This window comes from Notolepis coatsorum, assembly GCF_963971535.1.
Source record: "Notolepis coatsorum genome assembly, chromosome: 4".
NCBI lineage: Eukaryota > Metazoa > Chordata > Actinopteri > Aulopiformes > Paralepididae > Notolepis > Notolepis coatsorum.
In genome coordinates this window covers 141816304-141829243 of record NC_140168.1, presented here as the reverse complement: position 1 = coordinate 141829243, position 12940 = coordinate 141816304, and the positions used below count along the sequence as shown (strand labels likewise).

General features: G+C 43.1%; 1 protein-coding gene across 1 annotated transcript in view; it reads right to left on the bottom strand.

The window, feature by feature from the left end:
• Window positions 1-6930, bottom strand: part of acap1 (ArfGAP with coiled-coil, ankyrin repeat and PH domains 1) — a 131097-nt gene extending 124167 nt beyond the window's left edge. The window contains exon 1 of the mRNA XM_084312125.1: window positions 6368-6930. Coding sequence (XP_084168251.1) covers window positions 6368-6420 — 53 coding nt within the window. The 5' untranslated portion in view covers window positions 6421-6930. The remainder of the gene's footprint in view (window positions 1-6367) is intronic.
• Window positions 6931-12940: the final 6010 nt, after the last annotated feature.

The window sequence follows — 12940 nt, the reverse complement described above, 5'->3', positions numbered from 1 at the left end:
GCCTGCCTGTGCAATGTATAGCTGTGGTCGCATTTTGCAGATTATGTCATTTTCAAACAGACATCATGTCTTGTTCGTTGCCTGGTTTGTTACACTGGAATTCAGAAGCAACTGACCCAAGTTGTTGCGGATCATGAAATGTAACTTGAATAAAAACATCCCTGACGTGTTATGCGTTGAAAACTCCAATCTGACCTGGGGTCAGCCCCGGACAAGACACGACACGACATGAGGCGCGGCCAACGAGGGCTGACAGTGGTGTCCTACTGTACTGGTGAGTATTTGCTGAGTGTGTCTCAGATGTGTGACTGATATATCACACATTAACTCAGTTACTTCTACTCTACATTGAGCATTGTATATATGTATATACTGAACACTTTTGTCTACGTACTTGACTTCTATTTTATACTTGCTATACTTATTTTATACTTATCTATTTTAGCCTAGCACAGTCTCTGGAGCGTAACAGAAAGAAGCATTTTGTATAAAAGTATTCTGTTCGTCTGTATGTAACTAATAAAGAAACTTGAAACTACTACATGCATATGGGCTTGCAACAGGCAGGGAACAAACTTAACTTTTTGACTTACCAGCCATTTGGCTGGTAGATTTAAAAAACTACCAGCCGGGCAGACTTTTTACCAGCCAAAAATCCAATTAGTATTTATATTGTAACGTTTGGCCACTTTAAATCATTGAACAGAGAGAGAGAGAGAGAGAGAGGTAGATAGATAGAGAAGGCAAGCCTGAAAACCTACCTGTCCAAAAAGGCCTTTGACTGTTAGCTTTTTATTTTAATTTTATTGCGCTTTTGTTTTTAAATTGTCTGTTTATACTATGTTTTTAATTAACTATGTTCTATTTTTATCTTATTTTTATTCTGTATTTTATTTTATTTGTTTTACTAATAACTATTTTATTTCTATTTTTTAACTGTTTTAACCATGTAGTGTAGCACTTTGGGATCCCAGTGAACAAAAAGTGCATTACAAATCCAATCTATTATTATTATTATTATTATTATTATTATTATTATTATTATTATTATTATTATTATTATTATTATTATTATTATTATGTGTGGCTGCCGCCCTGGCGGACATCTGTGCTCTACTGAGTGCACCTTTCTAGTCTAGAGAGAGAGCGCTGATTCCCCGTAGCTGAGCAGGGTTGCATTTTGTCAACACAAGTTGGAACCCTGGAGGAAGCGATATAAGGAAACGAATTGCTCCGCTAATCGCTCATGTTGACCCCGCCCCCAAGTCCAGGGAGCGAAATTAACTTTTTGACTCACCGGCCAGTGGCGGGTAGATGGGAAGAATCTACCCGCCAAGCAGATTTCTTACCTGCCAACTTTATTTTGATTTTGAAAAAAAATTATTATTATTTTATATAAATAATTTTTTTTAATAAAATATATATATTATATAATCATACTTGTAGTTGTATTATCTGCGAGACAACGCCACCTCGCTGTCTGCAAACAGCTCCACTGTCTGTGTGTATACTCGAGTGGCCTCCAGCTCCAGCAAGGATTCTCCGGCGCTGCAGCTGGACCCCAAAACTCTTACATTCAGCATGAAAGGATTCTCCTGCGCTGCACCTGGACCCTAGTCATCAGTCCTCATGCGATGTAACTGGACACTTGCTGGAGCAGTTGTTGATGTCGGGAGCTATCAGTAGCTAGCCAGCTGGATAACGTTACACAATGCCTCATGTATTAAACTAAAAGTGAATAGTTGACTGGGTCATTTTGTAACAGTAGCTAACATCAGCTCACGGAGGTCCCTTTGACTAGACTAACGTCAGTCACAGTGACTGTCCTCTGTTTACATGCAGCATACAGAAACAGGTAGGGGAGGGGTAGGAGCAGCAATGCGCTGCGTGTCTGTGCTGAGACAGCGAGTGAGAACTCCGCTCAGAATTGGATCATGATTTTCGGTTTTCACATGACTATTTGATTGGCCGCCACACGGCGGGCAGACCTCTCAGTGGGAGGCGCCAACAGTGATGTACCTGAACGCGTTCAATGAACGATCGTTCATGACCGCGTTCGTATTTTGGGCGAACTTGAACTGAACGTACTGTATATCCGCTAAATGAACGTAATTGAGAACGCGTTCATTCTCAGCCCTGTGTAACGGAGTTCAAAAGTGCGTTCATTCTCAGCACTCTATTATAACGGCGTTCAAAGATGTGCCATATTTCATAATGCATTTCAGCCGAAAACTCAGTTAAAACACTGTAAACAGGCTTAAAAATTATGCGTAAAACCACCCGATCTGGCAACCAGCCTGTCACCCCCTGCCACGTCATCAGACTCCTCCTCACAACAAGCAGTGGAACAGGAATCTGCGCACAGAGCCGCAGAAGCAGCAGCACTCGCTCAGTCGGAGTCAGACTCTACCTCTAGACGTCACGTCGGCGTATGCATTTAAAAGAGTTTACAATTCAAACTATTTGATAAACTTCTACTTTCAGCCCAGAAATGCATTCTGATAAACTGGATTAAGGATAAGCCTCCATTTTTACAAATGTGGTATAGAGAGATCTTCGGTGTGCTCCTACCCCATGAAAGACACTGTGCAATGCATAGAGTCAACAACGCTTCCTTTCAGGAGGTGTGGGCCCCACTATTAGACTATTTTCCTGCTGAAATGTATCGGATCCTTCTAAAGGCCCAGTGCCCCATTGTATGGACAGACCTAGGAATCGGATAGGAAAAAATAAATATATGTATGTCTACATGTGAATGGGCTCGAGGCAAGTGCAATACTGTACAGTGCCTGTCTTGGTCTGCTTTCCTTTTTGCTTTCCTTTGTTTTGTTTTTGCTTGCTTATGGTGTGGATGATGGCATAGAGATGAACTGGAGGACCCCCCCCCCCCCCCCCTTGTCCCAATGTGTGTTTTTGTAATGTAAGTAACTGTACGTGAAAAATCTATAATATTTTTTTTAAAAAGAACTAAAAAGAACTAAATTCGTTCATTTTTTAAACCATGAACTTTAGTTCAACATTTTGAATTATGAACTATGAACTGAACTAGTTCCTTTTAAAAATTTTGAACTGTGAACTGAACTAGTTCATGTAGAAAGTGAACTTTCCCAACACTGGGCGCCAAACGTAAAAACTGAGCGCCAATGGCAGGTGGCGCTCTCTAGTTTCGCCCCCTGCCCAAGTCGTTCTCCGCTCGCTCACCGGTCACTCACAGCTCACCTTGAATCGAGCGCTCCCCGCTCCCCGCGCCACATCGCTCGGCAGATTTTTTTTTTGGAGCATGGTGTAAATTAGCTCAAACTACAACAGTCTACACCCCCTGGGCCCCTTAACAATTGTTTGTATTGAGCCGCATTGTAATTGTACCCATTCTGCAATGTTAAATAACGTTGTTTATCCATTCACTAGCTCTATTAAGCGATGATAGCTAGCCTAGCCACAATGCTATGGTCGCTGCCATTAACGTTAGCATGTAAGCTAACGACAACAACAATGGCGTCAAAACTTTTTCTAACAGGATGTGAGTGACAAAGCCTGAACAGGATATCACAGGTTCACCCTTCTCATTGGTTGAAAATGGCCTTCATGTTTGTACATCGCCATCTGTTGCTTTGGCATTGTACTACATGTATATTACATCAGTGTTAAACCACTGTGAGCGGCCTGGAGGGAGTGGATTGGAGCGGAGGAGAAGCGGTAGATGCAGTGTATTTTGTTAGCCGCCAGGTGGCGGGCAGACCTTAAATTCTAATCGCCAAAGAATAAATCTACAAGTCAATGGCGCTGGCCGTGTAACTATTTTGTACCCTGGCCCAACAGGTGTGTTGAAAAACACCAGTTTAAGCTATTCTAACACATACTGTGTGTGTTTAGTTATAAATCGCGCTGAGCCATGGATGCACACTGAAATACTGACCGCTATGAAAACCAGAGACAAAAAATGCTTGGAACTTCATACCAAAAGCTCAAACAGTGAACTCCAAGCCCACGTGGTTGAACTAAAAATTCAAAGAAACAAACTAAGAAATGACGTAAACACCATGATCAAAACCGCAAAAAAAGAATTTCATCAATGACAAAACCGAGGAAAACAAAAACAAACCCTGCGAACTTTGGAAATTACTCAACAATCAACTAGGCTGCAGCAAAAAAACTAAAAACCAGATTTACAAACATAAACATAAAGACAGAAAACACTCATCACAGAAAAACTGGATGTGGCCAAATACCTAAACATATTCTGTACAAACATAGCCACAACACTGGTTAATACACTACCCTTCCACTCAGGGCATTTTGGGGTAGAACACATAGTAGCATACTACAAAAACCTAGGGGTCCGCAAAGACGACTTCAAACTTGAAATGGTAACAACAGATGAGGTACTCAAAAAACTGAGCGCCCTCCAACCGAAAAAGGCCACTGGCCATGACAACATCCCCTCCAAATTCCTCAGAGACTGAGCAGCCGCCATCACCCCAGTCATCACACACATAATAAACCTCTCCATAAAACAGGGACACGTCCCCAACGACTTCAAAATTGCGAGAGTGACCCCTCTGCACAAAAAGGGCAGCAAATTAGACCCAGGCAACTACCGCCCTGTTTCTATTCTTACCTCCATCTCGAAAGTCATGGAAAAAATAAGTCTACAAACAGGTCGAAAAGTACCTTGCGGAAAAAAATCTAATCTACGAATTCCAATCTGGCATCAGAACATCACACTCCACTGACACATGCCTTCTCTATTTGAACGACCACATCAAACAAGAGGTACTTTACTTTTACTTAGGCCTTTTATTCCTTTCGGAACATAGGCCATTGATGAAACGTTTCCACCCCCGTCTGTCTTGAGCCATCCTCTCCAACTGTTCCCACAAGAGGTGGAGGGGGGAAATACTGCGGCATGGTCATGCTGGACCTACAAAAGGCCTTCGACACTGTCAATCACTCCATTCTGATTGACAAGCTAAAAGCAATTGGTTTTGATAGTCTATCAGTGAGCTGGATGCAATCCTACCTGGAGGGGAGAGAACAGATGGTGGAGGTAAACGGTACTCTATCCCCCCCCCCCCCCCCTCACAGTGAGCTGTGGTGTTCCATAAGGAAGCATACTAGGACCGCTACTGTTCCTAATTTATGCAAATTACATGTCGTCAGCTTGTGACTGCAACTTGTTCTTGTTCGCGGATGACTCAGCCCTGCTGGTCTCTGACAAGAACAAGTTACAGGTTGAAAAAACCCTCAGCTCAGAACTCGGCAGAATCTGCACCTGGCTCGCTGATAACAAACATGGGCATCATTACACATGGGCAAAACAGAGTCCATTCTCTTCGGATCAAATAACAAACTCAGCAAGACCGACGGCTTCTCAGTTACAGTGGGTGACAATATTCACAAGGAAAGATGAACCTGGGTTCCATCCTAGAGGCAAATCTTTCCTGTGACAAAATGGCATCCAATGTAATAAAAAAAGTCAACCAACAAACTAGATTCTTGTACCGGATCTCCTCTCTGGTAAACAAGAATACCCTGAAGATTCTGGCAGGAGCACTCATTCAAGGGTACTACGACTATGCTTGCACCTCATGGTACCAAAGCACCTCAAAGGTGCTAAAAACAAGATTACAAACATCACAAAACAAGCTGGTCAGACTACTGCTTGACCTGACTCCTAGAACCCACCTCACCCCTGCCCACTTTGACAACCTAGGATAGCTTAGAGTAGACGACAGAGTACAGCAACTTGAATGGGCCTGGTCTACAAGATACACTATACGACTAAGGTACCCATGTACATGTCGAAATACTTCCCAAAGGTCAGTGAATACCACGCCCACAACACCAGAGGGAGTTCCACAAATCATGTTAAACCCAGATTCGGCACAAACAAGGGACTAAACACATTTCGCAATTATGCCACAATGTGGAACAATGTAACAGTACTATATACCTGTATGTCATGTATGTCCCTATGCCATAAATGTCATGATGTCATGTATGTTGTGTATGTCATAAATGTCACTATGAATTGAAAATGGGGGACCCTGATGTAAACAAGACAAACGTCTTTCTCTGGTCTGCATCCCCTTAACAATAACTGTGTGTATTGAGAGCCGTACATTCTGCAATCTGTTAAATAAAGTTTCCATTCATTCATTCATTAGTGTAAAAATAACGCATGGCATGCATAATAAGCAGACAAAATCAGGCGTGTATCTCTACAGGCAAAGTGCGAACGACACCCCCCCCCCCCCCCCTTTTTTTTGACCCAGTTTTGAATGAAAAAACCACATCATCTTTAAGATTAGTTTAACATCAGGTAGGAGGAGTAGGCTATAATGACAGCAAGGTTAACGTGTCTCACCTGAAGCGGGGGGAGTCCTTGAGACACTCTTCAAAGTCCAACTTGACTGTCATCCTTCAGTTGTTATTAAAGTACACACAATAAATAGCTGAACTACTTCTGATGATACTCTGCATGGGGGGGGGGGAGTGAGCTACTAAATATAAATATATCTCTCCTCTCTTGTGTAGCTACAACAAAACCGGCTCATAATTGTTGTCGTTTTGGGGTTCTTCCGAAAATAATCGAATTTGTATATTCTTCGCTATTCTGCCCGACGCGTCGCTGAAAGAAAGAGCGCTCCTCCCTCGCTGTCCATCCAGACGGATTATTAATATTACGCTTACGATGCTAATAATCAGACGTGAATTCAGTTCGCGTCATTCTTCTAAAAGCGCTCCGTATGATGTCGCTATGCGCGCATAAGGAAATGCCGAAAATGTCCTCGGAAGTAGAGCGTCCAATTATTAACAACAAGTCCAAGTCAGTATGAATGACACATGACATGCGTGTCAGTATCGCGCACGTCGTTAACTAATGCTGACATCTCCCCTGGGAACCCCTGGTGGCGTGGCGATCTGTGTCAAAACTCTCTCTCTCTCTCTCTCTCTCTCTCTCTCTCTCTTTCTCTCTCTTTCTCTCTCTTTCTCTCTCTCTCTCTCTCTCTCTCTCTCTCTCTCTCTCTCTCTCTCATAAGCGCGCGCACGTGCACACACAGGCACGTGCACACATAGAGCCCAAGGGGTGCTTGAGCACCTGCCCTTTTGAGCCTGATAAAAAAGTGCCATTTAAAAAAATAAAATGTTTACCATTACGCATATAGACTGCCCTTCCAACTGAAAAATTTCAGGATAGAATCAAAATATTAGGTAAAGAGAGAGAGATGCCCCGTATTCCATTGCAGTTTGCACGGCCTCCTCAGCGCGCCTCTCCGCGGACCTATATATTTTATGCATAGCGTGGGTGGTGATGATGATGATGATAGAAACCGTTGTGGCGCATACAGTTGAATGCTGGTATTACACTCACTGAGGGACACGAAGAAGTCAAGTCCGATGGGATTTGGGAATCTCAAATACAAATCGGGATTGGAATAAAAAATGCATTTATATATATATATATATATATATATATATATATATATATATATATATATTAATTGGGCTTGCGCGGTACGCATGCTCGGTTAAAACACACACAGTTATGCCTCTTTTCCATTGCATAGATGGAATACCTACTCGACTCTACCCTACTCTACTCTACTCGCTTTAGGTACCTGGTACTTCGTTCCTTTCCCACTGCAGGTAGTATTCCGTTTGTCTCCGTGTGGGGAGGCGGGGCCACTGGCATACAGCATGAGAGCTCCGTGAGGGCTTGGAGCAAGCCAGAGTAAACACAGTTTCAATCAATCAATTGAACGTTAACGTTAGCATTAGGTAATAACCGGTTTAAAATGGATGATGATTACCTCACGTTCAGTGGTGCAGTGGCAAATTGACAGTAGGTCAAACGCTCCACGCGCGCGCGCGTGCGCGCGCATGCACAGTTTTTTTTTGGCTGCTCTCGTCCTGCAGCTGGATACTATTGCCTCACAGCGCGGCCGTCAGCGCGCGGCCCAGAGAGCGCCGCTGGCTCTGCGGCTCTGCAGCTGCATGCTTCTCCGGGAGTCCGGTTGGATAATGCCATGTAAAAAGCGATTGCGCGTACTTCAGCCTCAGTGACCGAGGTATAACGCCGTTTATACCGAGTTATACCAGCACTGCACCACTGCTCACGTTGTGTCTATTCTACTAGCATTAACGTTACTAGTGGATGATGGCATAGAGATGAACTGGAGGACCCCCCCCCCCCCCCCCTTGTCCCAATGTGTGTTTTTGTAATGTAAGTAACTGTACGTGAAAAATCTATAATATTTTTTTTAAAAAGAACTAAAAAGAACTAAATTCGTTCATTTTTTAAACCATGAACTTTAGTTCAACATTTTGAATTATGAACTATGAACTGAACTAGTTCCTTTTAAAAATTTTGAACTGTGAACTGAACTAGTTCATGTAGAAAGTGAACTTTCCCAACACTGGGCGCCAAACGTAAAAACTGAGCGCCAATGGCAGGTGGCGCTCTCTAGTTTCGCCCCCCTGCCCAAGTCGTTCTCCCGCTCGCTCACCGGTCACTCACAGCTCACCTTGAATCGAGCGCTCCCCGCTCCCCGCGCCACATCGCTCGGCAGATTTTTTTTTTGGAGCATGGTGTAAATTAGCTCAAACTACAACAGTCTACACCCCCTGGGCCCCCTTAACAATTGTTTGTATTGAGCCGCATTGTAATTGTACCCATTCTGCAATGTTAAATAACGTTGTTTTATCCATTCACTAGCTCTATTAAGCGATGATAGCTAGCCTAGCCACAATGCTATGGTCGCTGCCATTAACGTTAGCATGTAAGCTAACGACAACAACAATGGCGTCAAAACTTTTTCTAACAGGATGTGAGTGACAAAGCCTGAACAGGATATCACAGGTTCACCCCTTCTCATTGGTTGAAAATGGCCTTCATGTTTGTACATCGCCATCTGTTGCTTTGGCATTGTACTACATGTATATTACATCAGTGTTAAACCACTGTGAGCGGCCTGGAGGGAGTGGATTGGAGCGGAGGAGAAGCGGTAGATGCAGTGTATTTTGTTAGCCGCCAGGTGGCGGGCAGACCTTAAATTCTAATCGCCAAAGAATAAATCTACAAGTCAATGGCACTGGCCGTGTAACTATTTTGTACCCCTGGCCCAACAGGTGTGTTGAAAAACACCAGTTTAAGCTATTCTAACACATACTGTGTGTGTTTAGTTATAAATCGCGCTGAGCCATGGATGCACACTGAAATACTGACCGCTATGAAAACCAGAGACAAAAAATGCTTGGAACTTCATACCAAAAGCTCAAACAGTGAACTCCAAGCCCACGTGGTTGAACTAAAAATTCAAAGAAACAAACTAAGAAATGACGTAAACACCATGATCAAAACCGCAAAAAAAGAATTTCATCAATGACAAAACCGAGGAAAACAAAAACAAACCCTGCGAACTTTGGAAATTACTCAACAATCAACTAGGCTGCAGCAAAAAAACTAAAAAACCAGATTTACAAACATAAACATAAAGACAGAAAACACTCATCACAGAAAAACTGGATGTGGCCAAATACCTAAACATATTCTGTACAAACATAGCCACAACACTGGTTAATACACTACCCTTCCACTCAGGGCATTTTGGGGGTAGAACACATAGTAGCATACTACAAAAACCTAGGGGTCCGCAAAGACGACTTCAAACTTGAAATGGTAACAACAGATGAGGTACTCAAAAAACTGAGCGCCCTCCAACCGAAAAAGGCCACTGGCCATGACAACATCCCCTCCAAATTCCTCAGAGACTGAGCAGCCGCCATCACCCCAGTCATCACACACATAATAAAACCTCTCCATAAAACAGGGACACGTCCCCAACGACTTCAAAATTGCGAGAGTGACCCCCTCTGCACAAAAAAGGGCAGCAAATTAGACCCAGGCAACTACCGCCCTGTTTCTATTCTTACCTCCATCTCGAAAGTCATGGAAAAAATAAGTCTACAAACAGGTCGAAAAGTACCTTGCGGAAAAAAATCTAATCTACGAATTCCAATCTGGCATCAGAACATCACACTCCACTGACACATGCCTTCTCTATTTGAACGACCACATCAAACAAGAGGTACTTTACTTTTACTTAGGCCTTTTATTCCTTTCGGAACATAGGCCATTGATGAAACGTTTCCACCCCCGTCTGTCTTGAGCCATCCTCTCCAACTGTTCCCACAAGAGGTGGAGGGGGGGAAATACTGCGGCATGGTTACAAAAGGCCTTCGACACTGTCAATCACTCCATTCTGATTGACAAGCTAAAAGCAATTGGTTTTGATAGTCTATCAGTGAGCTGGATGCAATCCTACCTGGAGGGGAGAGAACAGATGGTGGAGGTAAACGGTACTCTATCCCCCCCCCCCCCCCCTCACAGTGAGCTGTGGTGTTCCATAAGGAAGCATACTAGGACCGCTACTGTTCCTAATTTATGCAAATTACATGTCGTCAGCTTGTGACTGCAACTTGTTCTTGTTCGCGGATGACTCAGCCCTGCTGGTCTCTGACAAGAACAAGTTACAGGTTGAAAAAACCCTCAGCTCAGAACTCGGCAGAATCTGCACCTGGCTCGCTGATAACAAACATGGGCATCATTACACATGGGCAAAACAGAGTCCATTCTCTTCGGATCAAATAACAAACTCAGCAAGACCGACGGCTTCTCAGTTACAGTGGGTGACAATATTCACAAGGAAAGATGAACCTGGGTTCCATCCTAGAGGCAAATCTTTCCTGTGACAAAATGGCATCCAATGTAATAAAAAAAGTCAACCAACAAACTAGATTCTTGTACCGGATCTCCTCTCTGGTAAACAAGAATACCCTGAAGATTCTGGCAGGAGCACTCATTCAAGGGTACTACGACTATGCTTGCACCTCATGGTACCAAAGCACCTCAAAGGTGCTAAAAACAAGATTACAAACATCACAAAACAAGCTGGTCAGACTACTGCTTGACCTGACTCCTAGAACCCACCTCACCCCTGCCCACTTTGACAACCTAGGATAGCTTAGAGTAGACGACAGAGTACAGCAACTTGAATGGGCCTGGTCTACAAGATACACTATACGACTAAGGTACCCATGTACATGTCGAAATACTTCCCAAAGGTCAGTGAATACCACGCCCACAACACCAGAGGGAGTTCCACAAATCATGTTAAACCCAGATTCGGCACAAACAAGGGACTAAACACATTTCGCAATTATGCCACAATGTGGAACAATGTAACAGTACTATATACCTGTATGTCATGTATGTCCCTATGCCATAAATGTCATGATGTCATGTATGTTGTGTATGTCATAAATGTCACTATGAATTGAAAATGGGGGACCCTGATGTAAACAAGACAAACGTCTTTCTCTGGTCTGCATCCCCTTAACAATAACTGTGTGTATTGAGAGCCGTACATTCTGCAATCTGTTAAATAAAGTTTCCATTCATTCATTCATTAGTGTAAAAATAACGCATGGCATGCATAATAAGCAGACAAAATCAGGCGTGTATCTCTACAGGCAAAGTGCGAACGACACCCCCCCCCCCCCCTTTTTTTTGACCCAGTTTTGAATGAAAAAACCACATCATCTTTAAGATTAGTTTAACATCAGGTAGGAGGAGTAGGCTATAATGACAGCAAGGTTAACGTGTCTCACCTGAAGCGGGGGGAGTCCTTGAGACACTCTTCAAAGTCCAACTTGACTGTCATCCTTCAGTTGTTATTAAAGTACACACAATAAATAGCTGAACTACTTCTGATGATACTCTGCATGGGGGGGGGGGAGTGAGCTACTAAATATAAATATATCTCTCCTCTCTTGTGTAGCTACAACAAAACCGGCTCATAATTGTTGTCGTTTTGGGGTTCTTCCGAAAATAATCGAATTTGTATATTCTTCGCTATTCTGCCCGACGCGTCGCTGAAAGAAAGAGCGCTCCTCCCTCGCTGTCCATCCAGACGGATTATTAATATTACGCTTACGATGCTAATAATCAGACGTGAATTCAGTTCGCGTCATTCTTCTAAAAGCGCTCCGTATGATGTCGCTATGCGCGCATAAGGAAATGCCGAAAATGTCCTCGGAAGTAGAGCGTCCAATTATTAACAACAAGTCCAAGTCAGTATGAATGACACATGACATGCGTGTCAGTATCGCGCACGTCGTTAACTAATGCTGACATCTCCCCTGGGAACCCCTGGTGGCGTGGCGATCTGTGTCAAAACTCTCTCTCTCTCTCTCTCTCTCTCTCTCTCTCTCTCTCTCTCTCTCTCTCTCTCTCTCTCTCTCTCTCTCTCTCTCTCTCTCTCTCTCTCTCTCTCTCTTCTCTCTCTCTTCTCTCTCTTCTCTCTCTCTCTCTCTCTCTCTCTCTCTCTCTCCTCTCTCTCTCTCTCATAAGCGCGCGCACGTGCACACACAGGCACGTGCACACATAGAGCCCAAGGGGTGCTTGAGCACCTGCCCTTTTGAGCCTGATAAAAAAGTGCCATTTAAAAAAATAAAATGTTTACCATTACGCATATAGACTGCCCTTCCAACTGAAAAATTTCAGGATAGAATCAAAATATTAGGTAAAGAGAGAGAGATGCCCCGTATTCCATTGCAGTTTGCACGGCCTCCTCAGCGCGCCTCTCCGCGGACCTATATATTTTATGCATAGCGTGGGTGGTGATGATGATGATGATAGAAACCGTTGTGGCGCATACAGTTGAATGCTGGTATTACACTCACTGAGGGACACGAAGAAGTCAAGTCCGATGGGATTTGGGAATCTCAAATACAAATCGGGATTGGAATAAAAAATGCATTTATATATATATATATATATATATATATATATATATATATATATATATATATATATATATATATATATATATATATATATATATATATATATATATATATATATATATATATATAT